We start from the raw sequence: 26268 nt of genomic DNA, 5'->3' as shown, positions 1-26268 counted from the left end.
CTTTAGGGATACATCACTGCACCTCCCCTTAAAGTTAACAGGCACTAAGTTAGTTCACCACATCCCCCAAGATTAAGACATTAAAACTGAAAACTAGGAGAATGGAGAAAGACAGAGGACTCACCTGCCAGTCAGGAGGCACCTGAGCCCCAAACCCAAATGCTGGAAATAGCTTGTCCCTGTGGGAGAATACTGAGCTGAGGAAGTGTTGATAAGGGGATTAAGCTCAGAGGCTCATAACAGTAATAGAAGGGTGAGGGACAGCCAGGAGAAGCAGTTACTTACGAGTCATAGTCCTGAATCACACTGCCCACACTCCACAGTGCTGTCAGATACTCATTGACTCCTGTAGGACTCAGATAATGCAGCGAATCAGGAGAGGAGGGGTCTCCATTGGAGCCAGTGAAGTCCACGCCAACCTGGGAGGAGGCCAAGAATGGAGCTGAAGGCCACCTTGAGCCTCAGACGTATTCTCTTGCCCTTAGTAAGACTACTTACAGTGAAGTTGATTTGGCAACCACCCATCACATAGTCCAGGAAAGAGTATTCTGTTTCCACCTGCAGATGAAACCAGGGTCATGCCTGGAGTGAAAGGGGGCTGCCACCACTAGAACTCAGAAATCAGAGCCTGGGTCACATGGGCTATTGTCTCACCTGGCAAACCTTGACACAGACAGTCCCAGAGTTCTTGTAGCTTTTCTTTTTCTGGTGCTTCTCTGGGTGGATGCATTCAAACTCGGCCTGGTGAAGAGAAAAAAATTAGGGTAGGTAACTTCCACAGCATGAGCCAAGGACTCAAGCTGTCCTTTTATCCTCTTACCCTGGGATATATAGCCATCCAGGCCCAACTTAACACCCCAGAATAGGACCAAAGCTCACCGGGACTGCCTGCAGCTGGGTCAAGCTGGTGTAGAAGATACCAATAAGATCATGTGACCCATCATTATCATAGTCTGAGCAGCGCACCTGAGAAGAAAGTATATGTGTATATATAAAGGAGGTGGGTAACAAGTGAGCAATGCCTCCCCAGCCTCTCTTCCCTTGCTCAGCTCACTCTGGAGGCAAGCTCCTCACCTGAATTGGTGTGCTGTAATCCCCACCACACAACTGCTGAAGGGGAACTGAGAAGCGCTTCCATGTAGGGTTCAAGTTGTTCTTGATTACCTGAAGGTAGAAAGCAAGACCTCTCACAGAACTCTGACCTGGTACATGAGGCACTGTCATACCTCCATAGCCACTTGTAATCTCTTTTATGTGTTTCAAACCTTGCTAGTCACAAATCCAAGAGATTCTCTGCTACCCCACCCCACCCAATATTAAGAGTGTCATACCTCAGATCTGTATACCAGATGCCATTTTCCATCACCCTGGCGGAAGAATTCCAGAAATGGATCTGATTTTCCCAGGAAGTCCTGCAAAGTCCCACAGATACCCATTATAAGATTCAGACAGAAGCAACCAGCTCACCTCCTTGCTAAGCGGCTGTGGTGTGGTAGGCTGTGGGCCCCTCATGGGGAGGCTGCGGGCCCCCCAGGGGGAAGACCAGACTCCTGAGATCCATGCCATGTTGGAACTTAGGGCACTGGGAAACCAAGCAACCAGCTCACCTCCCTGCTAAGCAGTGGTGAGCCTATTGGCGCACAGGCTGAGAATCAAATATCCCCCTGTCCCCCATTAGCAAATGAGAGCCAGAGGTCTGAGCATCTCTTAGGAGGTTGACTGTATGCAATATAGCAAATAAAGGGGGTTTCCTTCTACCATCTCTCCAAAGGCAAACATTTTTACCACTGTTTTGCTTTATTCCGATTAATGGCAATACTTTATTCAATATCCTGTTTTGATAAGTTCTATAATGTTCTGTATTTCATTTTATTTTGCTATACCTGATAGAAAGAACAACTATTGTGAAGATAATGAGATATACTGTGGTACCTATTACTGTTATCCTGGTAACCTGCTGCAAAATTCTGTACCAATTTCACTACACTGTCTAAATTGGCTTTGTTCTATCTTGTTCTGTTGTATTTTACTACCTTCAAAATAATAAAAAATTAAAAAAAAAAAAGATTTAGACAGAAACCACCAATATGTCAGCCCTCTATTTCCACCCCTACTCCCCATATACCGTAACAAACCATCCTAGTCTCAATTCTTGGATCCCCAGGGCCTTCTTGCAGACATACCTTCTTATCTAGGTTTCTGGCCTCCACTTCCATGGTTACTACACAACTGTCCTTCAACTCCAGAGCGGAGACCTATGCAAGGAAGAATGTATCACACTGTGAATTCTTCTATCAATAGAAGCCCCTTCTAGAACTCTTGCTGCTTTTTCCCTTACCGTGATGGTCCCCCGCCCAGCAGGTTTTCCAGGCTTCAGCATTAAGGGTAGAGTCAGTATCTGACTGGACACAACCTGGGGCAACGCAGACGAAGAAGATTTTATTATCTCAGGCAGGATTAGATCCTATTTACCTCGCCACCTGCAGTCTAGGCATGTTGGGTTTTCCGAAAGGACACTCACAGAACTTGTGTCTGAAAGATTCTAATAATCCCTGGCCCTACAATACCTGTCCTAGAGAACACTCAGCTCCCCCTAGGAAATCATCATCTGCCAGCTCTGGTGTCTTGTTGTCTATGTCATAGATTCCAAATCGTAACTTCTGGACTGTCTCAAAGTGGTATTCAAGTTGCAAAGTCTTGGAGAACTCAGGGCTTGAGCAGTTCCGTACTTGCTCGGTCCGGCCAAACTGTGGGAAGAGGTCAATAAGCATCACGATCACACACTATCCCAGAATATAATCCTAGTCCCCCCTCCATAATTTCCAAAGTCCACCTCACCTCAACCCAGCTACCCCCTCCTACATCCTGTAAAAGGACACAGAGTGGGTCAGACTTGGAGCTGATGTCTTTGTCAATGAGGTGGTCACAGGAAATGGAGAGCTGAACCAAAGTCTTGCAGTGGGCCATCTAGGGGAAAAAGAGCTGTGTCAAATACCAGGGACCCTTCTCTACCTTTCCCTGACTCTAGAGCCTAAATCCCAAAACACCCAAGAGTACTGAGGACCCAGCCTCATTACCCCTCAAAGGGAGCTCAATGATACAGAAGACGGTGGTTACTACCAACCCTGGTCCAAAAGAATATGATATAAACTAATCCTCACCCTGAAATTGTTCCTAATCTCATAGTACTGCCCAGACTCAGATTCCAACCTTGATTTCTACACAGACCAATATATCTCACTCCTGTTTCAACGGTCCCAGGTCTGATGTTAAGCCAGTTTCCAATCCCAACACTGTCTCCAATGCAACCATGATCCAGACACTACTCACTCCCAAAAATCTCTTCCTCCACTGGTTTCACAATAATCCTGAGGACGTACATCTTAAAGTATGATCTGCCAACTGATTCTCCTGACTTACAGTGAGCCACTTATGTCCAACTCCTCACCATTTCCACTGTCACTATTCAGTTCAAAGCATTACCAGTTTTGACCTAACTTACAGCATTAGCATCAACTGGCCTCCTCTATCCTGTCATTGCAATCCCACTCCACCATCTCTACTCCAACATATTATTTTCACCATAGCAACTAAGGTGATCCTGTTAATGCAGAAGTCAGGTCTAATCACAACTCTGCCTGGACCCTCCAATATTTTCTACCGCTCTTAGAAAAAATTCAAACTGTAACATAGTCTGTAACATAAGGTCCCGAAAGGTCTAAATCTCTAACCTGACACTTTGTTCCTGCTTACCCCATTTGTCATTGCTCAAATAAATCAACCTCATTAATATCCCTACACTCTGTGCGGTACCCTGGAATGTTCTTTCCCCGTATTATCCACATGGTTTGCTACTGTCTTTCTCCCACCAGGTCTTTAATTAAAATATTGTTGCCTTTGTAGCCACTTTAAATTTTAACCCTATAGTCATATCACATAATCCTTTTCTACTTTAACTTTGGTTTGGTTTTTTGAGACAGGGTCTCACTATGTAGCCCAGGCTGGGCTCAAACTTGGAGCAATCCTCCTCCTCAGCCTTCAGAGTCCTGGAATTACAAGTGTGCATCACCATGGCCAGCCTTTGCTTTAGCATTTACCAATAAGACTGGTTAATAGAAACAAACTGACAAACAAAACTAAAGCCTCTGCACTGAGTTCCATCCTTGACCCTCTTTTTTAGAGTTACATTATATTTATTATTTATACAATTAGTCTTGCCAACTAAAATGTGAGGTCTGTGAAGGAAGGAGTATTTATTCTGCTCATTGTTCTATCTCAAGTACCTAGATAATAAATATTTGCTACACGAAATCCAAAAGGCCAGCCAGGAGCACATCTATAATCTCAGCTCTTGGGAGGCTGAGGCAGGAGGATTGCCACAATTTCAAGGCCAACCTATGTTTCACAGTGAATTTAAGTCCAGCCTGAACTACATGAGACCCTATCTCAAAAAACCAATAAATAAATATGAAACTAAAGTTTTCAAAAATCCAAAAGGTATCAAGTTCCAACTCTCAGCCCAGTCAACTCCAAACGGACAGGTTTTTTGCTCCTCAAATCAAACAGGACTAAGCATCTCAAATTCACCCATCTCTCTGCTGGCAACATTATCTTCCTGCCTATAATACCACATTGGCTCCAATGTAGACCTTTCCACTACAGACACTTTAACACTGAACCTAGGATGTTATGCATCCTAAGCACATGCTTTTTAGCTCCCCCCACTCGTTGCCCGTATACTTGAAGACCACCTGCACCAAGAGTACACAGGGATGGTCAGATCTCCCACTGGGCCTCACTAAACATTCTTTCTCAGCAGTATTCCCTGGGATGCTTCTATACTCATCTTCCCCTATACTTCCCATCAATCATTCTCTCCCTTACCCAGCCCATCACCCCACGTTGGTCCCTCATAATCTAAGTGGAATGAATGTTACCCAAAGCAAAGGGTGATTTTAATGCCCATCTTGCTTTACATATTACCTCTTCATTGCACCTAAACTCTGCGTAAGTGCATCCTTTGATGAAAAAACTATCTCTCTTTTTAAATTGTTTGGTTTGATAGACAGGGTCTTGCTATCAAGTTCTGCCTGGTCTTGAACTCACAACTGTAGCTCCAGCTGGCCTTGAATTTGCTGTCATCTTCCTGCCTCAGCCTCCCAAGTACTGGGATCTTTTGTTTTTGAGACAGTGTCTTATTACATAGATTAACTAGCTTTGAATTCATTAGGTAACCCAAACTGGCCTCAAACTCCAACAATCCTCCAGCCTCAGTCTCCCAAGTACTGGAATCATAGGCATGCACTGCCACGCTTGGCAGGACTAAAGATTTCTAATTATTTTCTTGCAGTTGCCTCGACAAATCAGAATAGGACAGGACCACAACTTCTGCTAAATTATAATCTCAATTCCACACCTGTTACCTTGTATGTTCTCAGATATGGTGTTTGCACAATTCAGAAACAATGAAAAAGACTGTTCATGTCACCATTGTTAAAAATAGCGAAAAACCCGAGGCAGCTTAAAGGTCTATTAAGGTGAATCACTTCTTAGCCTTAGACCAAATATGTCAACTAAGTGACGACCAAGCTAATTATAGATTTATTCAACAGGATGCCGAGCAGCTAAAACACACACACACACACACACACACACACAACCAAAAGAATCATTATATTGCTAGATCTAAAAACCTTAAATTATAAAAAATGGAAGAAGCATGATGGAGATTTAGCTCAGCAGTTCAAGCACTTGCTTGGTAAACACAAAGTCATGAGTTCGATCCCCAGTACCAAAACAAAAATAAAAAAATCCCATAGCTCCTTGTCTAGCTCCTGAAGAGGCGTGGTGAGATGTGAGCTCCAAAGGACTCGGCAGTTCCACCCTAGAGCCTTGCTAGGTGCAGCCCTCCTGACCCTTCTCTTCAAGCTGGAGTATGGTGGTGCATTCTTGAATCCCAGCATTCAGGAGGCTGAGGTAGGAGGATCATTGCAAGTTCGAGACCAGCCTGGGCTACAAATCGATCCCAAGGCCAGCCTGAACCGCATAGTGTGTCCCTGTCTGAAAAAGACTAAAAAAAAAAAAAGGAAGAGTATGACACTAAAACAGTATCACACTATTTTAAACTTCAATTGTGGGGCTGGGGATTCAGCTCAGCAGCATAAGCACCTGCCTTGCAAGCAGGCAGTCGTGAGCTCGATCCCCGATATCGATAAGAAAAAAAAAAAAAAACTTCAATTGTATGTGCATAAACAGATTTGAATGCATATATATACAAAATAGATACTGGAAAATGGAGATACATAACTGAGCCTATAGCTCAATGGTAGAGCATAAATTCAGTATATACAAGGCCCTAGGTTCAATCCACAGCAAAACAACCAAAATTATGATATTTAGATGCTTTGGAACATAATAAAGGTGAATTTTATATACTCTAAATACTTCTCTAATACTCTACAATATTTCAGTATTTTATGCTGTTCATTTTATACCTTTCAAACCACTTACGGTGGCACATTCTTTTTTTGTGTGTGTGTGTATATTTTTCCTTTTTAGCGGTACTAGGGATCAAACTCACGACTCCTTGCTTGCAAGGCAGGCACTTATGCCGCTGAGCTAAATCCCCAGCTGGTGGCACATTCTTGTAATCCCAGCACTATGAGAGGTTAAGGCAAGATCACAAGATCAACACCAACTGGACAATTTAGGTTGTCTCAAAAGGCAGGGGAAGGGTCTAAATGTACCTCAGTGTTGAAGGCCCTGGGGTCACTAGTCACCCTTCCCCCAATTCATAGCCAACTCTTCTTTGAGTATTTATTTTAAACCCAAAGCCTCTACTTCAACAATGCCTATGTAATCAAGCGTTAGTTTACCTTTCCCTGGTTTTTCCTCCCTAATACCACCTCGCTTAGTTATCCCTGCTTGGTCAGTTTCCCCAAGTCTGTATCTTAATAAACAGCATTATACAACTAACCCATAACCCTCAGGTTGAGTACCAGACTCCCTAGTAAGTTACCCTGCTGCACAGCTCTGAGGGCATATCTATACAAACGTGAATTTTGTAATAAGGTAACCCTGCATTCCCAGCACAACCTGCTTCATCTCTTGCCGTTTGTCCACCGGCCCTACTTACTAGACATTTGAAGTTATTTCTGGTTCACCAAACATACCAATGCACACACACACACCCCTATGACTTTTCTTGCATAATGAATGTCTTGTCATCCAAGGGTCTGACATGATATTACTCTTTTTTTTATTAAAAATGTATTTTATTTTTTTATCGGTACTGGGGATCAAACTCACAACCGCCTGCTTGCAAGGCAGGTGCTTATGCCACTGAGCTAAATCCCCAGCCCCTGATACTATTCTCTTACGGATCCTTCCCTGGGTAGGATTTTACTCTCTCTCTTCTGGAAAACCGTAACCATACACACATTTCTGTATTTATTAGTCAAACAAAAACCAAATCATGTCATTTCTCTGCTTAAAACTCTGGAATGATTTCCCCAAACACTCAAAATAAAACCCAAAGTTTTTATCATGCTCTGTAAGACCCTGCAAGACCTAATCTTTGCCCAAATTATCATTTGGAGCCATCCACGTATGCTCTAGCCAGGTTGTCTTTTCTGATCGACATACACAAATCAATCTAGTAAGTCAACAACTGACAACATTAAAATCATTATACCAGAATTTTTACTTTTATTTGTCTCCTTTCACAATCTATGGGCTCCTTGAAACTAACATTAGTTATTATCTCTATATTCCTTGTAATAGTACTTGGTTTATAGTTGGTAAAAACAGTGAAAGTGATTTTGCATAATTCACACCTTCAGGCTTTTTTCACGTGAACTAATATCTAGCAGTAAATCCCCCATCCCAATCTTCTACAGTTGAGTTTTAGGGACCGAGGAAATAGATCAGCAGCACAAGCAACTGCCTGGAAAGTGCCAAGTCCTGAGTTTGAGTCTCAATACAAAAAAAGCTTTAAAAATTTAAATGCAGAACTCATACAGCTCTATCTTAAGTGAGTCAAAGATTTGATTAGATACTTCACAAGGAAAACATGATTAAGAAAGGAAGTGAACAACATTAGTTATCATAGAAATACAAAATACAACCACAGAGATACAAATCCACCACAATGGCTAAAAGTTAAAGACAACAATATCAAATGAAGGCAAGGATGTAAGACTCAAATATTCTTAAGGAAGGTATTAAATGCACCACTCTGGAAAATAATTTAGCAAGTTTATCAGAAAATCAAACACATACCTAGCCCAAGAATAATTCCATTCTTAATTCTTTATCCAAAAAAATTAAACACTGTATCCACAAAGATATACTCAAGAACGTTTATATCAGTTTTTTTGTTTTGTTTTTTTTTGGTCTTTTTCGTTTTTACCGGTACCGGGGATCGAACTCACGACTGCCTGCTTGCAAGGCAGGCACTAACGCCGCTGAGCTAAATTCCCAGCCCCTTATATCAGTTTTATTCATAACAGCCAGAAACTTAAAACAACTCAGTATCCATCAACATAAGAATGAGGATGGGGGACCCAAATGGGTAAAGTGATGCTTAAGAAAACTATTCAGCAACTAAAAGAATGAATTATTAATGGATGAATCAGAATGACAAAGTACTTAAGATTTAATTTATAAGGAGTTTTTTTGAATTGCATTTCTCGTTTATAACGTTTTGCAACAGGCAAAAACAAATCTATGATACAAAAAATTTTCGAAGAGTGGTGTCCTGCCTGCTTCCTTAGGGAAGGGGAAAGATATTGATTAAGACAAGGCAGAAAGAATTCTAGGAAGAAATGAAAGATTTCCGCTGTGGATTTAGCTCAGCAGCATAAGCGCCTGCCTGGCAAATGGGAGGTCATGAGTTCAATCCCCGGTAATAAAATATTTCTTTATTATGAAAGGAACATGGGTCACAGTAACATTTGCCCTTGTCACTTTCACTTAATGGTACACCTAGGATGTATCTGTGACTGCATATAAGCAAAAAAAACAACCCACAAACAAGTACTGAAGTTAAGACATGATGAAATGTTAGAAGTTAAAAAAAAAAATTAATGTTAGAAGTATACTGATGCCTACTTGTTTGAAATGTAGCAAAAATTTTAAAATGGATTGTGGCACAGATATACAGCTGAAATAATAAAATCTATGATTTAATCTAAATTAAAATCTATGATTTAATTTTATTAAATGTTGGATATAAGGATAGTCATTGTACAATTTTTCAAAGTTTTCTGCATGGTCACAATTTTCAAAAAAAAAAAAAAAAACTAAAGCCAGGCATGTTGGTACATACCATTAATTCTAGCCCTCTGGGAGGCTAAGGCAGAGGACAAGTTGGTGCTCGGCCAGCAACATAGCAAGCCCTGACTTAATTTAAAAAATGTAACAGCATAAAGGCCTTAGGTTTAATTCTCAGTACCAGAATAAAAGTGAACAAACAAAACAAACCCAAACAAAAAAGTAACTTAAATGGAAAACTACAGGTCCTCTCCCAGTAAAACTTCACAAAAACAAAGGCATTAGTAGTAATTATGTGAGGTGGTAAGACCATACTCCATTGTTTTGAGATTGGTTGATCTTGAACTCACGGCGATCTTCCTGCCTCAGGATCCTGAGTGCTAGGATTATAGTTGTAGACTACTATACTTTGCTCCATGACTTTTAAAAGATCACCTAGAGAAAGAATTTTTTGTCTCAGTTAAATAGAAGCAATGGGTCAGTTTTTTCTTGTGCTAGGTCTCATTTTTTTGGTGGTTTACAGAATTTTTCCCTACTCATTACTATTCCGTGACGTTCCCTAAAGCCAGCCCTATTACCTCCATTTGGTTTCTTATTTTGAACCCAGACTCAAATTCCAACCATACGGTTCTTGGCCTATTTGTATATAGTAGCGTCTGAAACTATTTTTTTTAAGACAAACTTTGATAGGTCAGGCTGTCCTTGACCTACTGGCAATCTTCCTGCATCACAAATGTCCGGACTACAGGCGCATACCACACCTGGTTGGAAGTACGTTTTTGATGATTTTATGCTTCTAAGGTGGTCTGGCTTTTAAAGGTTAGAGCGTCTCTATACAACCAGTCTTGTTTTTCACAGGTCTGCTTCCTTTTCTCGTATGGTTATCAACAACTTTACAAAACCATTTATGTTATGGCCAGGATTTAGTTCAGTGGTATAAGTGCCTGTCTGCCTGCCTGCCTAGTAAGCGAAAGGTTCAATCCCCAGTACCAAAAAAAAAAAAAAAAAAACTTATAAGTCTTCTATGCTTTGAGTCATATTCCCTTAAACTATCTGTAATCCATGGGTTTATTAATCTCTTCCAAATACTACTTATCTCCTTTAAAATATACCTCAAGGGGCTGGCGATTTAGCTCAGCAGCATAAGTACCTGCCTTGCAAGCAGGTGGTCATGAGTTCGATCCCCGGTACCAATAAAAATGAAAAAGACAAAAAAAAAATAAAATAAAATATACCTCAAAGCCTGTCTAAAAATCTGTGCTTAAAACTCCTGCCAGTCACTTTTCTGTATCTTCTGAATAGCAATATGCTTTACACCAGACTTTTTATATAGTATCATTATAATTAACCTCTGAGTTTTTAACCCTTTCAGGAACACAATTTTACAAAAGCAGATTTATAAAACTCTGGAGTAACACGTGTGTGTGAGCCCAGCACTCTAAAAGGCTGAGAGAGGACGATCACAAGCCCAAGGCGAGCCTGAACTAGTGAGACTCTGTTTCAAAAACAACAAATTAAATATTACACTTATGTAAGTCAAAAAAAAAAAAAAAGGAAACTTTATTAGTTTTATAGGAGAGGTCTGGCTAATACTCATCAGATCTTTGTGTACTCCTCAGTCAACCAGAGTATCTTAATAGGTATCTAATATCTAACTGGTGCTATTACTACCAAGTCAGTATTGAGGGGGTGCTAAGACTCAAACTCAAGATCTTGCACTAGCAAGACAGGCACTGGACCACGAAGTTCTATCCGTGGCCCCTCCTCTATTATGCTGAGGTCAGAAAACTTGCATGACTTAACCAAACAAAACTGTTTCTCACAAATCTATCAAAATATGTAGCTTGTTATATAAGCCCCTGTAAGATCATGGATTCAAATAAGTAGAGGGACAAGATCTCCCTCATTGCTATTCAGTGACTGGCACATAGCAGGTGTTCTATTTAAATTTGCTGAACTGATGTATTCTAAGAAAGAAGTGATAATTCCAAGGATTCTCAACATGACCCAAATCTAGCCCTGACCTATTGCTAAAGTCATCAGGGAGAAGTGAGCTTTCTAGGAATATCCAACACAAAAGATTACCTCTACGAGCCCTGAATACCTTTGCACCTGAAGCTAATCAAGAATTACAAATGGAAATGGCTAAACACAAGTTCTTTTGCCTTCATTTTGGTCCACCTGGGAGTCCCAGTCACTTCTCCATCCCCTTGTACTTTGCTTCCCTGTTTAGCCCACCACTAACCACAATGCTTTCCAAATCCTGAACCCTGGCAGGACACATTTACAGAGTTCATCTTTTTTTCCAGTACCAGTAACTCAGCTCAGAACCTTGTGCTTGCCAAGCAGTCATTGTGCCGCTAAGCTATGTCTCAGCCCTTGAGTTCTTTAAACATGCCTTATTCATTCTCACATTTGTAACTTAAAATTCAAAAAATACCAGAACTGAACAGGAATTGAGTGACCAGAGTCCAAGTTCCTCAACCCAAGGCAGAAAGGTAAGACGTGATATGGTTAAGCCAATACACCTAAAGTGAAATTAGAACTAAAACACACCCTGTCTGGCACTCTGGACTATAGCTAACCCACCTTCTTCCCTGGAAGAATCTGTGTTCTTATAACCAATCATAATCTGATGTAATGGGCAACATTATGGGTTTTTCTGTAGTGTGACCATGCACCAAATGTTGCTTGCTCCTTCCTAACCACAAGCTACGCACTATACTGTCTTATCCATGTAACTTTGGCAAAAAACCCTTAAACCTCTCTAGTCTTAGGTTACTCTGACATAAGTGGGGGAATATTATCTATTTCCAAGAACTAGTATACAATTGTAAATAATGTACCCAACATGCTAATAAGTACTTAGTACACATGCTGGAAGTATTACCAGCACATTAGCTATTATCAACTTCAAACCTAGCTCAGAGTCCCTTTTCATCTTTTCAGTACTCAAATTTTTTTTTCTTTGGGTACTAAATCTGTACGAGCCAACTGTATTTTTCCAATGCTTCTCTAATTCTTTTCCTATAAATTAAAAGACAATCTGCTTTAGAATAAGTACTCCTTCTGTATCTCTTGCCATAAGGTATGGATCTGTGCACATAACAGAAATTCAAAACACACGAGGTAAGTCTGCATCAGCATATTGGAGCAGGTTTTACGATTTGCTAGGAAGCCAATTGTTAAGCATTAACTGTGTAATCAACTGGCCTTGCTTAAACTACAGAAATAGGCAAACAGTAAAATTAGGGCTTCCCCTCCCCATGGGAGCCAGTTTACCAGCATAGGGAATTTCACATCCTGTTAATAAGGAAATCCCTCCCAATGCTGCTGCAGCATTAGGAACAGAATCCAGGTGTGACCCTCTTGAGCTATATCCTCAGCTCTTTTTGAGACAGGATCTTGCTAAGTTATCTAAACTGGCCTCAAACACCTGATCCTCCTACCTTGGCCTCCTAAGTAGCTGGAGTTTTAGCCATGTGCAACTATTTGGCTGCTCTTCATTTTTTTATGGCATCTCTCTGGGTTGCAAGGTTCTAATTCTGCTTTTCATAAATCTTTTCTCCTAGGTTGAAATGGATCCAGTTCAGTGTCAGATGGGCTGAACCCCATACATCATTGTTTCAAATGGGAATTATACTACCCTCCTCACTCTCAAAAGCCTAGCTGGGAAAAGTCAGGTCTGTGATTACTATCTTCAACAATCCTAAGTCATGGAACAGAAGTTGCACAGAAAAGCTACATGAGGAGGATCAAAGTGTCTGGGTTGTAGGCCCACTCCAACAAAGTCGTGCTCACACCTGTTGCCTACCTTGGCATGCTGGTGCTGCTCAGGTGCTGGATCAAGTCTTGAAAGCCCATCAGGAAATCCTCTAAAAGCTTCCAAAGGAGTAAGACCCATTGAATACTCTTTTCCCATAAGACTGATTAAAACTATACCCACCACCATCATTTTTCATTTAAGGGATATAGAAAAGGTAGAGAAGTTTTCTCCTCTAACTGAAGGATTCTCCAAATTTAAATCAGCAACTCCAAGGATGTTACTCTTAGGTCACAAATCTAATCAAAAGTACAGATCCTTAAAATGTCATTCTTTATTCATGCTGATTTCTCAGGGCTATTAAAATTGTGTTCATAAACTAAAATCCTGAAAACTAAATTTCATTTAAAGTTATATGGCACTAAGAAACCTGATTGTCACATAACATGGCAAAACTGCAAGGTTTAAAATGTGCACACAAAAAGTCAAAAGTAGGGAAATACAATAAAGAAAATGGGTACTGAGTGACGTCAAAAAAATTTCTGGAACCACTAATTCAACTCCAACATCTCCAAAGACTTATCTGAAGTGGAACAAATCTAACCTACACCCAGCTCTTCACAGAGCATGGCCTTTATCTTGAGAACTGGATCGGCAAAGCAGCCGACTAAAGAGAAACACACAGCCTTCAAGCAGAACAGGACTATATTGGGTTGGGAGTTTTCCCCATCCAGACTCTAAACAGTTTAAACAGTTTCCACCTGCCCGCTTCAAAACAAGTATGGTTATCATTCTGTAATCATGAGCTTGACCAAGAACCCTTGCTTCCATCCCTCCACCTTGTACTTGGTGTTGAGGACACGTAAAGGCATTAACAGGGTAGGAGCTCTTTCCTTAGGAGACTCAGGATTCATGATGTAGGACTGCTTTCCATTTTTCCCTAAGTCAACAAGAGGCAGGAAACAATATGCGCCTCTGAGTTCATTCTGACACCTGTGACAACTGTTTGCACCTTCCTATCAAGACCTTGGGCAAGTTTCTTTTTTGGTCTTTTTCACACAGAATTTCACCATGCAGTTCAGGTTGGCCTTGAACTCATTTTGTAGCCCAGGCTGGCCTCTTAACTCAGCACTACTCCTGCCTCAGCCTGCCCGGTGCTGGGATTATAGGCATGTACCACCATGACTTTTTCTTTACCTAGGGTTTTCTCATCTGAAAAGCAGGGATAATAATGGCACTACTACACAGTTACTGTGACAAGTGAGACCAACCATGAGGAATGACCCCTCCTTAAGGGTACCTAGTGTCTCTTACTGTTCCTCTTTTAAGTATTCACGAGTGGGTGTATTTTTGGCTTGTGTGGCATCATTAACTCCTTGGTTCATGGGAAACTAAGGAGAAAGGATTCTGCTGCATGTACTCTTCAGGACCTAACTGTAAAACACAGACAAACTCTGAAGGAGAAAAAAGACTCTTTTCTGGCCTCCGGCACAGCAGAAAAAGTGATATTCAAGCCAGCCCCAAAGTTTGTGTGCCAGTCTCTTTTAAAGTTAAGGTTCAAACTTACTACAGATTCGCAGAAATAGAACAGCTAGCTAGTTTCACAAAATTCTCAAAAATAAATAGGAGATAATCTGGTGTGATTCCAGTTTGTAGAACTAACACTGAAGGCAAAGCTGAGAAATGACTTGTTCTGGATCACAATAAATCTCAGAACGAGAACCTGATCCCAAGAATATTTCTCTGCCCACTCAACTCCTATTTTGTAGTTCACTCAAATCTGAAATCCACCACTAATAGTGAAATGCATGTGGCCTAACCCTGTAATTCCAACTAACCTTGCATACAGATGAAAAATAATTCTACATCCATCACATTTTCCTTATTTGTGTGAATACTGAGGCAGAAAGCAAGATGGGATTCATTTATAGGACTTCAAAGGACTAAATAAACATGAATAATGCAAATAAAGATAAAATTCATCTCAGAAAATGTGATCTATATCAACATCTTCAAAGAAAAACCTATAGGTCAATTGTGCCCCCTCCATCCTGTCCTGCTAGAATTCTTTTAATGTGTATCACCTGCCAGGTGTCAACGCACTATTGACCCACCTTCCTGAATATTCCTAGAGCAGCAGCAGAGTTGTGGGAATTATCTATAGTCCGCAGTGACATACGGCACAAAAAGAACTGAGTGGAGACTAGCACCTGTGGAAAAGTAAACTACTTACTGTTCCTAACACAAGCATCTCTATCCCTCATTGGAATAACTCATTTGGGATACTTGAAGATCTTCACATCAGTCATTCTTCAAAATTTGTGTGTGAAAATAACAGCACGGTTTTAATAATGAGAAAACTATACTAGAGACACAGACGGGCTCACACTTGTTTCTAACCATCATTTAAGCACCTGGTCAGGAGGGCCTTCACCTGCCTCTTGTGGTATATGAGGTACCTAGCACAAGTACCACCAAGCACTTACGCAACTCAAAACTGGGAAACTCTTGAATAGACATTTTACTTTGCTTTCTTTCCTACCTAGGCGAGCCAGGTGCACTGTTTAAAATTTTGCTAAGTACAGCTACGGCTCAGCTGTTCGTTCATAGGAAATCTGTTAAAAGCATGAAGACAAGAGATACTGTATTTCCAATTTTAACCAGTCAATAAAGAATCACAGAAGCAAAGCTTCAACTATTTCAGGAAACAGTACTTGCATTAACCCTTCCACATTTTAGCCAGATTTACAGCAGTGGAGCTACCTGCTGGTACCGTATGCCTCAGCAGTTATGTATATACACTACATGACCTTCCCAACCCCTAATAAAACCAGTGTGGCATGTAGTGGACAGTAGCATAAATCACTAGAACCAAAGAAATATGAGGTAATCAGCAGCATTACCAGTTGGTATGATTCAAGGTCCACTTAGCAGCTGAATTTCTTTTCGCTGTTGTTTTTTTGGGTTTCTTGTTTTTTGTTTTTTTTGGTGGTGGTGTTTTTTGAGGCAGGATCTCAATATGTAGTTCAGGCTGGCTTTTTAATTTGGAGATCCTCCTGCCTCAGCCTCCCAAGTGCTGAGATTATAGGTGTGCCACCACACCCAGCCTTAGCAGCTGAGTTTCTTTCCCCTTGTTATACTTTGTGAAGACTAACAGGAGATTTGTGGTAGAACAATGTGGTGTTACCATTTGCTACAAAGCACAAATGCATCATGTGACAAGCCTTATTCACTAGTCAAGGGTTTTAAGTAAAAGATTGCCTCCCACTAAGGGGCTAGAGTCACAGCAACAAGGTGCTTCAGTCTGAGTGAGACTCACAGTTCCTGGTTACCAGAAAATTTACTGCATAAGCAAGCAAAAGGAGAGAACTGGTAACAAAATGGAGGGACTGAAACACCTGTTCATATTTTGATATCTTTTTGATGATCATTCTTCCATTTCTCCCAGTTGCTTTCTGTTTTTAATGTACAACTAATGGTGAACTATCAGTTAAATACGAAGTTATTTGAAACTCTTTTAGTGCCAATACCAATGCTCTACTGTATCACCTGTCACTACTTTATAACTGTTTCACTGAGTCTTTTATGTCCTGCTCTTCGATGAAAGGAGGTCCCTGCAACTCAACAGAATTCAAGGGGTTAGTAGGTTGTTTGTCTAGCATGGCATACTGCCCAGCACTTTTTAAGACTGCTGTCCTCTTGTACCTGGGGCTGGAATATCTGTATTAGGTGGCTTTTTACCCCTTTCTTTTGGACTGATCCCTGGCAGAGCATATGTAGAAAACCATGCTCATGCTACCTTGTCCATTGCTAGTTATGATGAACAGAATATGAGTCACATTTTAGGATGCTTCTGAGGCTCTTGGACATAAAGTTCAAAGTACCAAGAATAAACCCAGGTACACCACATGAAGAATTAACATTTAGCTGAGCAGGTACCAATAGAAGATGAGCGTGCTGATGTTGTTGAACAGAAAAGGCTTTCCCAGAATAGTCACTACAGCATCAAGAAAATAGTGCTACTACCAGAGCACACTGTTTCCAAAACATTTTACACATCACCATGACCAATCAGAATTTATACTAAAAAGATGACACTGAAATCAAGAAATTTTTAAAATAAAAAAGCAAAGTTGTAAATTTAGATTCTACCTTATTTTATAAAAACTCTACTTTTAAGCCACAGGCAGTGGTGCATACCTGTAATCCCAGCTCATTAAGGAGACTGAGACAAGGTGATTGGTGAGTTTAAAGTAGTCTGGGCAAATAGCAAGACTCAAACTCAAAACAGACAGACAAAAGTAATCTCTCCTTTTGGAAAAAGTGATGGATACACATAATTGATAACTATTTCCTGCTACAAAACACTGGAAAGCAACAAACAATGAATTATAGAAGCAATCTCTCCTGAGCAAGAAAAATAAACATTATCGGAGTCCACCCTTTTCAAATGGTAAAGGCCATTCTGGGTTATCTATGGGGTGCTGATTTCACGTAAGTGCTTAGTCAATCTTGCTAATTCTAAAAAGGCTCACAGGTATTGGGGTAAGCAGCTATAGTTGCAGTTACTTAGGAGGCTGAGGCAGGAAGATTGCTTAAAACCAGGATTCAAGGACAGACAGGTCTGGGTAACAAAGCAAGACTCTCTCTCAAAAAAAATGTAAACTACCCAGTGACCACCTCAAATTATGTATGTCTCATCTAAACATATCTAAAATAAGCTGGATATTACAATTAATATACAGGCTAAACTCTTTAATAATAGAACATTTTTTTAAGAGCTTTAATTATAAGCAGCAGCCCACTAGTTCCCATAACTCTTTTTTTGGTTGTTGTTTTTAAAGGAATGTAATTTATGAAAACTTCATTTGCTAATTTCTTCAGAAGCTAAACAAACGTGAAAGAGACAAACAGGAGCATCAATGTCAGAAGCAGCAACATTTTTGATTTCTACCTTCTCCCTCTAATTACCCCACATAGTAATAATGCAAAAGCAAAAACAAACTAAAAGCAACGTACACACTCACAATGCTTTAGAGGTGTGCAATTCAGAGTCTACACAGATTTTCCCATATATTACTCTAATCAGTTTTTTAAATGCTAATTCACAAACTCCTTTCTCCTGTGACAGTCCTGTGAAAGGAGCATACAGGCTCCTGGTAAAGTCCACATAAATTCACTAGCAAACACACACGATCTCTAAAAAGGTGGATATCACTGATATGACCTAGAATCAAGTTCCTCCCTGAAGTTCCAGATATCTTCTTCTTTCCACTTCAGCATTAGCAGATAGCAGACAAGGGTAAGCAACAATTGTCACCTCCAAGATCACCAAATCCATCTTTCCAAAGGCACAAAATATTTTTAGGAGTTAAAATGGAGAAAAAAAAAAAAAAAACCCTGATAATATATATAGCTCAGTAAAGTACTCCTGCAATTGAAACATTAAAAGCATCAGCCTGTTTTATTTTGTGACAAGTTTATTGACAGTATTCAAGACTTTATTTTTAGAAACAAAAACTGCTGAATGATGCCAAAGCAGTATCTGCTGGCAATGTGGTGGCCATTCTGTCAATGATCCATTTTACTAGTCTGGTTTGTAAAGTTTGGACCACTATAGACCTGCTAGTAAAACAACTGAAATACAACAACTTAAATGTGGCAATTTTGTGAGGGTGGGCAATAATTTTTAAAGTGACCACTGCCAAAAATTCTTTCCAAAATTCCATTAGCAGCAATTTTAACATTTTTAAGTCATTTTTCATGTTCTTAAAATTATGAGGTTTTTTTTTTTCCACACTTGACCCACACCTGTATACAATCACAGAATCCTGTAAAACAAAGCTGAATTTTGAGTAAAACTTTTAGGCTTCCTTATTTTTAACCAAGATGACTATTTCCACCTAAGTGTCTCCTTATGTGTACATGTTTCTGTATATACAGTCCTAGATTTTCATACAGTGAGTTAAGACTGACCTTCACTACGTTGAATAGCTGTCTGAAATTTTCAATAAAAAGTTTCTTAATGAAATTTTTCTTTGTTGATGTTTTGACAACTTGGAATACAAAGTTAGAAACTCCATTTCACTTAATGCTGTGTTGCACTTAAAAAAGTCACCTGTAATTGTACATACAAACTAATATAAACAAAATATTCCTTCAAATTATGCTTATGAACTGTTTCACACTAACGTTTAGAACTTTACAAATTTGCTTATTTATAAAAAGAACATTTGCAGATTTCTCTCATCTTTTAAACCAAAAACAACAACAAAAAACCAATAAAAGCTCAGGAGGAAAAAAATAAAAATCAAACCTAATGAAAATTCTTTCATTAATGTCAGTCACCAAAAGCAGACAATAAACTTTACACATAGAATTGAGAATACCATGATAATGTTTACAAATGCACACAACTTTGAGCAAAGCTTTACAGATCCTTCATACTGTACAAAACAAAATAAATTCAATTCTACCCCAAGTCTAGTTGTTAGGAGAAAATATATAGGAAAGACAGGTATGAATAGTTTCACACACATTTTCAGGAATTTTTTTAAACTGAAACTTTGATGCCCAGAACAAGATAAACAGTACTTAGTAGTTAGCACTATGTTAATATGTCTCAGATATACATAAATCAAATTCCACAAGGGCAAGGCATTTAATTACATTTCACAACAAGCACTGCTGTGCTTCAATGAAATATAAAACAAAGTTCTCTCCAATTTCTACATAAACCACTATTTTCTTAATTTATTTAATGAACAATGAAATCAAGTTTTCCTTTTCAGCATTCATCTAAGATGTAGAAGTAACAAAGTAACTGCAATAAAGTGTATGAAATATTTAATAATGTACGGCCATATAACCAAAACAAATTGTGGGGAAAAAAAGATTTAAAAAATTTCATCTTCAAAGCCAGATGTGGTGACACATTCCTATAATTCCAGCTCTGAGGAGGATGAGACAGGATTGCTGTGAGTTCAAGACCAGCCTGGGGTACAAAGTGAGTTCAAGGCCAGTCTGAATTACATAGGGAGACTCTGTCTTAAAAAAAAAAAAAAAAAAAAAAAAAAAAACTTCAAAATTACCAAATTTCCTAAAATGAAAATAGCTTTCCAACAGGTGAAATAAATTTGTGGTTGAAATAAGATTCCCAAGCAGCTCTGAAGTTGTTCGTATTATCTTTGAAATGAGAAATGATTACTTAATAGAAAAACATACACAAATATCACATTACTTTTTAATTTGAGGCAATAGCATCTAGTGATCTGTTACAGCAAATTTGTATTTGTAAATTACCCAGACTCAAAACAAAGCCACCTTTTCTCTGAAAGTCTAAAACAATCCTTTCCCTAAAGAAAATCCTATATGGTCAATCCTCTAAGATTAAACACAATCTTTTCACAAGAGGAAAAAAAAAAAACAAAAACAAAACAAAACCTGTTACCACACCCAACTTTAAACTACACAACCACACTATTTCTTACAACACCAAAAAGGCACTACATATTTTCTAACAGGATATATTTCTGTTATAAGCCTGATCTCATTGTAAATATGTTGACCTGTTGGAAATGGTTTCAAACCAAACAAGTGGACCCATATAAAAGATAAAATTTATTTTCCATGATAACTCACCAACCTCTCAGTATGTTTATAGTATAATATGACACATCTTTTGAGCATTTTAACTAAAGAAAAAAAATGTGAAGTAGAGCCTTGTGGAGCAGTGAGCAGGATGCCATATGAAAGGACACTTATCAATCAGAACCTATGTGGTCCTCCTATTTTAGTGTCCTGAATGCCACAGAAAAAGGACATAAAAAGGCAGTCAATTATCTCATCTGTGGCACCTGCACTCTTACTCTGCATAAAGAATTTTTATAAACAAGCTCAAACTTTATACCAAACTCACAAAAGAGCCTCCAAGGTAACAAGATCAAACACATACCAACCTATGAACAATCTTATGAACCTTTTATTCTACTCTACCACTGGAGCAAAGCTAACGATTTCAACTTCAGCTTTAAAAGCCTAGATATATAATACTTTCTTATGAATGAACCTATCTGTTTACTTAAAGGCCAAAATTTCACATTATGTTGGGACAGAAGGAAACTGCTACTTAGAACAATCAGTCCGTCACTGATGGGACTTCACATCAAACCATCTTAAACACTGACCACCAAGAGTGGTGTCTGGTCTGCAAGGCCATCCAAACATGAAGTTTATTAAACTAAAACTAGGCGGTCAAACCAAAAATGCTCTGGTAGGTAGAGGACTCTGTAGTTTATTTGTATGGCAAAACTCTTATTCTACAGTTTCAAAGTATGACATTAAAAATCAAAGTTCAGAGTGATAGCACAAACCAAGTATGGAGTTTTAGATTTAGAGGAAAACGACGACAACGACGATAACGACGACGACAACAACAACAAAAGTTCTGCTCATTTACAAATGAGTCAATTAGCAAACAAAGCAGCAATGTCCGAAAGCAGGACTGTCTATACAGCAAGAACCCTCAAGAAGCAATAAAGGTACATACAATGAATCTGTATACAGAGATTTTATTAAATTTTAAAAGAAATGAAGACTTTAGACAAAGCTTTGACCCTAGAACAAAGCAAGTATGTTCAGCTTTAAACCAAATTCCCAGAGTAGCCAACTTCTATTTTTCAACAGCTGGCAAGAACGACCTCAATGAACTCTACTAACATATCTATTTTCTTCATCCCATACAGTATAAAACAAAACAATCTAGACTCCTTGATAAGCTTTATGTGGTCATTGGGTTTTACAAACGGTTTCTCTAATGGTATGCCTAAATCATGTTTGTGTTCTTTCCAGACAGCTTTACTATAACATACAGCAATGTTTATCCTGATAGTAAGTTGTAAACAGTCGCCAATGCTGTTATGAAAACCAAATGATATGCAAAAGAAACAATCCACAGTTCTAACTTGAAAATCCTAAGAAAAACAAATCTGGATGTATTAATCACAGCAATATGAAGATCCACCCTATAAAGAATTAATGTCTACCCTAATACAAGTTTTACTTTTCTTGAGCCTATTGGCCTGTCATTTAAGTCAATGACAGCAGCTGTGGCTTCATCCCGGGATTCAAAGGCCACCATGGCTTCACCTGTGGGCATACCTTTTTCATTGTATTTTAAACACACTGAGCCTGGGATAACTTGATAGCCATAAAAGAAATCTAAAATCTCATCAATAGACACAGTGAAGGGCATGTTCTGAACTTTAATTACAGTAGGTCCTGGTTTTCCAGAACTAGACCCAAAGCCAGGGGGACCACCAATATGGATTGGGCCAGGGCCAGGGCCAGGGCCAGGGCCAGGGCCAGGGCCAAAGGCTGGTGGTCCACTCAAATGCCCTGGGGCACTTCCAAGACCAGGAGGGCCACTTCCAAAGCCAGGGGGGCCACCTAAGGTAGCAGGGCCATTTCCAAAATTCTGAGGGCCCCCTGCAAATCCTGATGGCCCACTTAAATTATTTGGTCCACCTCCAAAACCTGGAACTTCCAATCCTAGACCAGGCAAACCACTGTTATTAACTGAAGGCATACCAGGCCTCACATCACCAAAGGCCCCTCCTAATCCTGGAGGAGGAAGAGGTGGCCCAAAAGCATTTGACCCACCAAAATTACCAGGAAAGTTAAATGGAGGACCATTGTTGGCCTCCTTTGATCCTACTGTCAGGAAGGCATGCTCTTCACCTCCTGCACCTGGCATTCCTGCAGTGGGTATTCCTGCAGCGGGCATTCCCGCACCAGGTATTCCAGCACCAGGTATTCCCGCACCGGGAAGTCCAGCACCAGGTATTCCGGCACCAGGCAGTCCCGCACCGGGTATTCCCGCACCAGGCATTCCCGCACCAGGTACTCCTGCGCCGGGTACTCCCGCACCAGGCACACCTGTACCAGGCACTCCCGCACCGGGTACTCCTGCACCAGGCATCCCTGAACCGGGCATTCCAGTACCAGGCATTCCTGCATTGGGCATTCCTGCACTGGGCATTCCTGCACTGGGCATTCCTGCATTGGGCATTCCTGCGTTGGGCATTCCTGTGTTGGGCATTCCTGGTACTGCAGGATTACCTGGCACAGGCATCTTTAACCCCTTTTTTCCTTGGACAGGGGGATTTTTTTCAATTTCTCTCATATCTTCTAGGGTAACGACATGAACAAAAGCTTCTCTCCCATTAAGTTTTTTACGGTGTAAGTGTTCGGACTTACGTGCATCATCTTCATTTTTAAACTGAACCAATGCCTGTCCTAGACCTTGCCCATTGTTATCAACAAGAACATGTACAGCATTTTCATCCACTGGGATTCCTTCAAGAAACTGAAGAACATCCATCTTGGTAATGCTGAATGGAATATTTGTTATATGGGCACAGACTTTGGCAGAATTGACATCTCCCTCTGGATTTAGTATCATTTCCCTCTGGTCATAGCTGAAGTTCTGGAGTCTTTTCCGAATTGTATCTATCTTTTCTAGCATACCTTTCTTAGTAATTGGATGAACTTGAATAAAGCGATTGCCCATGTACTGTTTATGGCGACACAGAGCAGCCTTATAGTCAGCCTCATTCCTGAACTCTACGAAGCCTTCACCAGTTGCTTTCCCATTGGGTCCATAAGCTATATAAATACTATCTTCCACAATATCCAACTTTTTAAAAAAATCAATGACATGTTTGTTTTCTGCTTCAAATGGTAACCCTTTTAAGTAAACACAAAAACCAGCTTCATGTGGTGATCTTGACCTTGACCTTTTCTGTCCACTGGGCGATTTTGACCTGGGAAGTGTCTGAGGAGGGGGATGAGTTTGTCCAGAAGGTCCGATACTTTGCTTAAAAGTAATATGGCCTCCAGCAGCTACCCACTGTCTCTCTGTGGCAGGACCAACTTCCACATAACGTTGAATCATCAGCATTCTGTTTCGTTTCAAAGCTTCAAATGTGTCTTGTGGGGAGAGAAACTTAACCAATCCATTCCCATTATTTCGACCTACATGATCTTTTAACAAATGCACTGCATCAACACGGAGCCCATGGAAAAAATCTCTGACATCATTTTCCACTGCAGAAAAGGGCATTCCATGCACACTGACATACAGATCATCAGGATTGATGGGAAGTGGTTTCACACTGCTCTGAGAGTTCATCTGGACAGGATTAACAGGATTCAATGGACCCAGAAACATAGGGTTCAGATTATTGTTCAGATTTATAGGTGCTCCGGAGCCATTCATTCCAGCAGGTAGAGGTGCCACCGGTGGCGGGTTCAAGGGTGGCATGCCTGACATGGGTGGCAGTGGGGTCATGGGTGGCACAGAAGGGACTGGGGGAATTGGGGGAACAGGTGGAACTGGAGGCAATGTAGGTACTGGAGGAGGAACTGGTATTGGGGGAATGGATGGCATCGGTGGCAGAGATGGCATTGCTGGAATTGGAGGAATTGGTGGTGGAGGGACTGTATTCATTGAAGAGGCTGTACTTGGAATGGTAGAGCTGAACGTTGGGCTCCCAAAAGAAGTTCCCATATTTGGAGGAGCAGTTCCTACGTTGGACGCAGAAAATGTCTGTACATTTTTGTTGCTTTCATGAACAGAAGTGGTAGTAGTAACTACACTTGGCGAAGGATTATTAAAGTTGGATACTGTTGTAGGCAAGTTTACCCTGCCACTCATTCCTGAGCTAGGTGGTGGTCCTGATCTGTTAGCATTTGCTGGTGGTATATCTAAATTGGCAGTTTCAAAACGCCTACGACTCAGTTCAATCATATTCTGCATTTCTGTTTTACTACTCAATAACAGTGTTACTTTTGACCCTTTAATTGTACCACCTGTGCGCATCATACCAAGCCTTGCATCTTCATCAGTGGCAAAAACGATGAAAGCCTCACCCAGTTCACCCCCTACAATATGCACGCCCCCATCAGGGATGGTCAATCCAGAGAAGAAGTGGCGAATGTCCATAGTCCCCGCCACAATTGGGAGACCTTGCAAACGGATGACCACAGCCATGCTGCGCTGAAACCACACACACCTGCAGATGAGAAAAGGCAATGGCCAGGTCAGACTCCTGTTTATCACACCAAATTTTTAGATGCAAGAATGACCATTTACCATAATAGACCCTCAAACAGTCCCTCAAGCTGTCAATAAGCATGTCTTTAATTTAGATATGCTAAACACAGTTGAACATTCAGTGCCAACTATAATCTAAAATGCAGAGAATTTCAACTTTTAAAGGCATTACTTCTGGAAATGATTTGAAGTTCAGTCCCAAAACTCAAAAAGTTTCAGAAAATAACAACGGTAGAACAGTAAAATCACCATGTACATCACTCAGACCACTAAGCCTTCAGTAAGATTTAAAAGAAGTGAGTTAAATCAAGAAACAAAGTTTAACAATCCCTAAGAAAAAAAAATCATGCTGAGAATTTATCAAAGTTAATATCCCTATAAACTTGGTAATTTATTAGTGTCATTTACAGGGCTCACTCTCAAAATCCAACAGAAACAGAAAACTGGCACGCTCATTAATTACAAATAACACTAAAATAGATTCAAAGCTCAAATAATACCATGCTTCATCTGAAAACTTCACACTGCCTTATAGCTTTTAAGAAAAACTACACAGGGCCAGGGATTTAGTTCAGCAGCCTAAGCGACTATCTGGCAAGCAGGAGTTCATTAGTTCAATCCCCAGTACCAAAAAAAGAAAAGAAAAACCACACATCTTACAAACAAACAAGGCTACTGTATCATGAGATCATGAGTCCTAAAACAATAAATCTGAATTATCTATACTCATCAGCTTGAGTAGTTTTGTCTTGAGACAGGGCTTATTTTGCCCAGGTGGGCCTTAACTCTCTATCCTTCTGCCTCAACCTCCCAAGTAGCTGGGATTCCAAATGTGCAACATCAGGCTCAGCTTATTCATACCTTTAAAAAGTACACATCGATTACAGTACATTGATTGTGGCTGTTTTAATTAAACCTGAGATCCAATGATCCATTCATGAACTCTCCATTAAAATTTTTTTCCTATGGGTGAGATGACAATGATGAGTTGCTTTTTGTTCTGGTTCTCAAAAAACTAGGGTGTGAATTTTACACAGTGATTGTTTCAGTCTCTGACTCAACAAAACTCCTATGGGATCTCTGGTTGTTCACTAATCACCTTAATAACATACACTTT

General features: G+C 40.0%; 1 protein-coding gene across 6 annotated transcripts in view; it reads right to left on the bottom strand.

The window, feature by feature from the left end:
* Positions 1-26268, bottom strand: part of Cpne1 (copine 1) — a 52492-nt gene that overhangs the window by 19319 nt on the left and 6905 nt on the right. For 3 of the 6 annotated variants that reach the window (XM_005002734.4, XM_005002735.4, XM_005002736.4), the window contains 11 exons: positions 2839-2967; positions 2568-2747; positions 2339-2413; positions 2184-2255; positions 1332-1412; positions 1075-1164; positions 880-966; positions 655-741; positions 499-558; positions 286-419; positions 125-179 (listed from right to left, as the gene is read on the bottom strand). In XM_005002734.4, coding sequence (XP_005002791.1) covers positions 125-179; positions 286-419; positions 499-558; positions 655-741; positions 880-966; positions 1075-1164; positions 1332-1412; positions 2184-2255; positions 2339-2413; positions 2568-2747; positions 2839-2967 — 1050 coding nt within the window. Of the gene's footprint in view, positions 1-124; positions 180-285; positions 420-498; positions 559-654; positions 742-879; positions 967-1074; positions 1165-1331; positions 1413-2183; positions 2256-2338; positions 2414-2567; positions 2748-2838; positions 2968-21590; positions 25111-26268 lie in introns of those variants that run through there. The other 3 variants (XM_013150270.3, XM_003467805.5, XM_013150269.3) reach the window with 3 other exon arrangements.

Source organism: Cavia porcellus, unplaced genomic scaffold (genome assembly GCF_034190915.1).
Source record: "Cavia porcellus strain 051 isolate PalLab524CR breed Dunkin Hartley unplaced genomic scaffold, mCavPor4.1 scaffold_5, whole genome shotgun sequence".
Lineage (NCBI taxonomy): Eukaryota > Metazoa > Chordata > Mammalia > Rodentia > Caviidae > Cavia > Cavia porcellus.
This window is presented reverse-complemented; position numbering and strand designations above follow the sequence as displayed.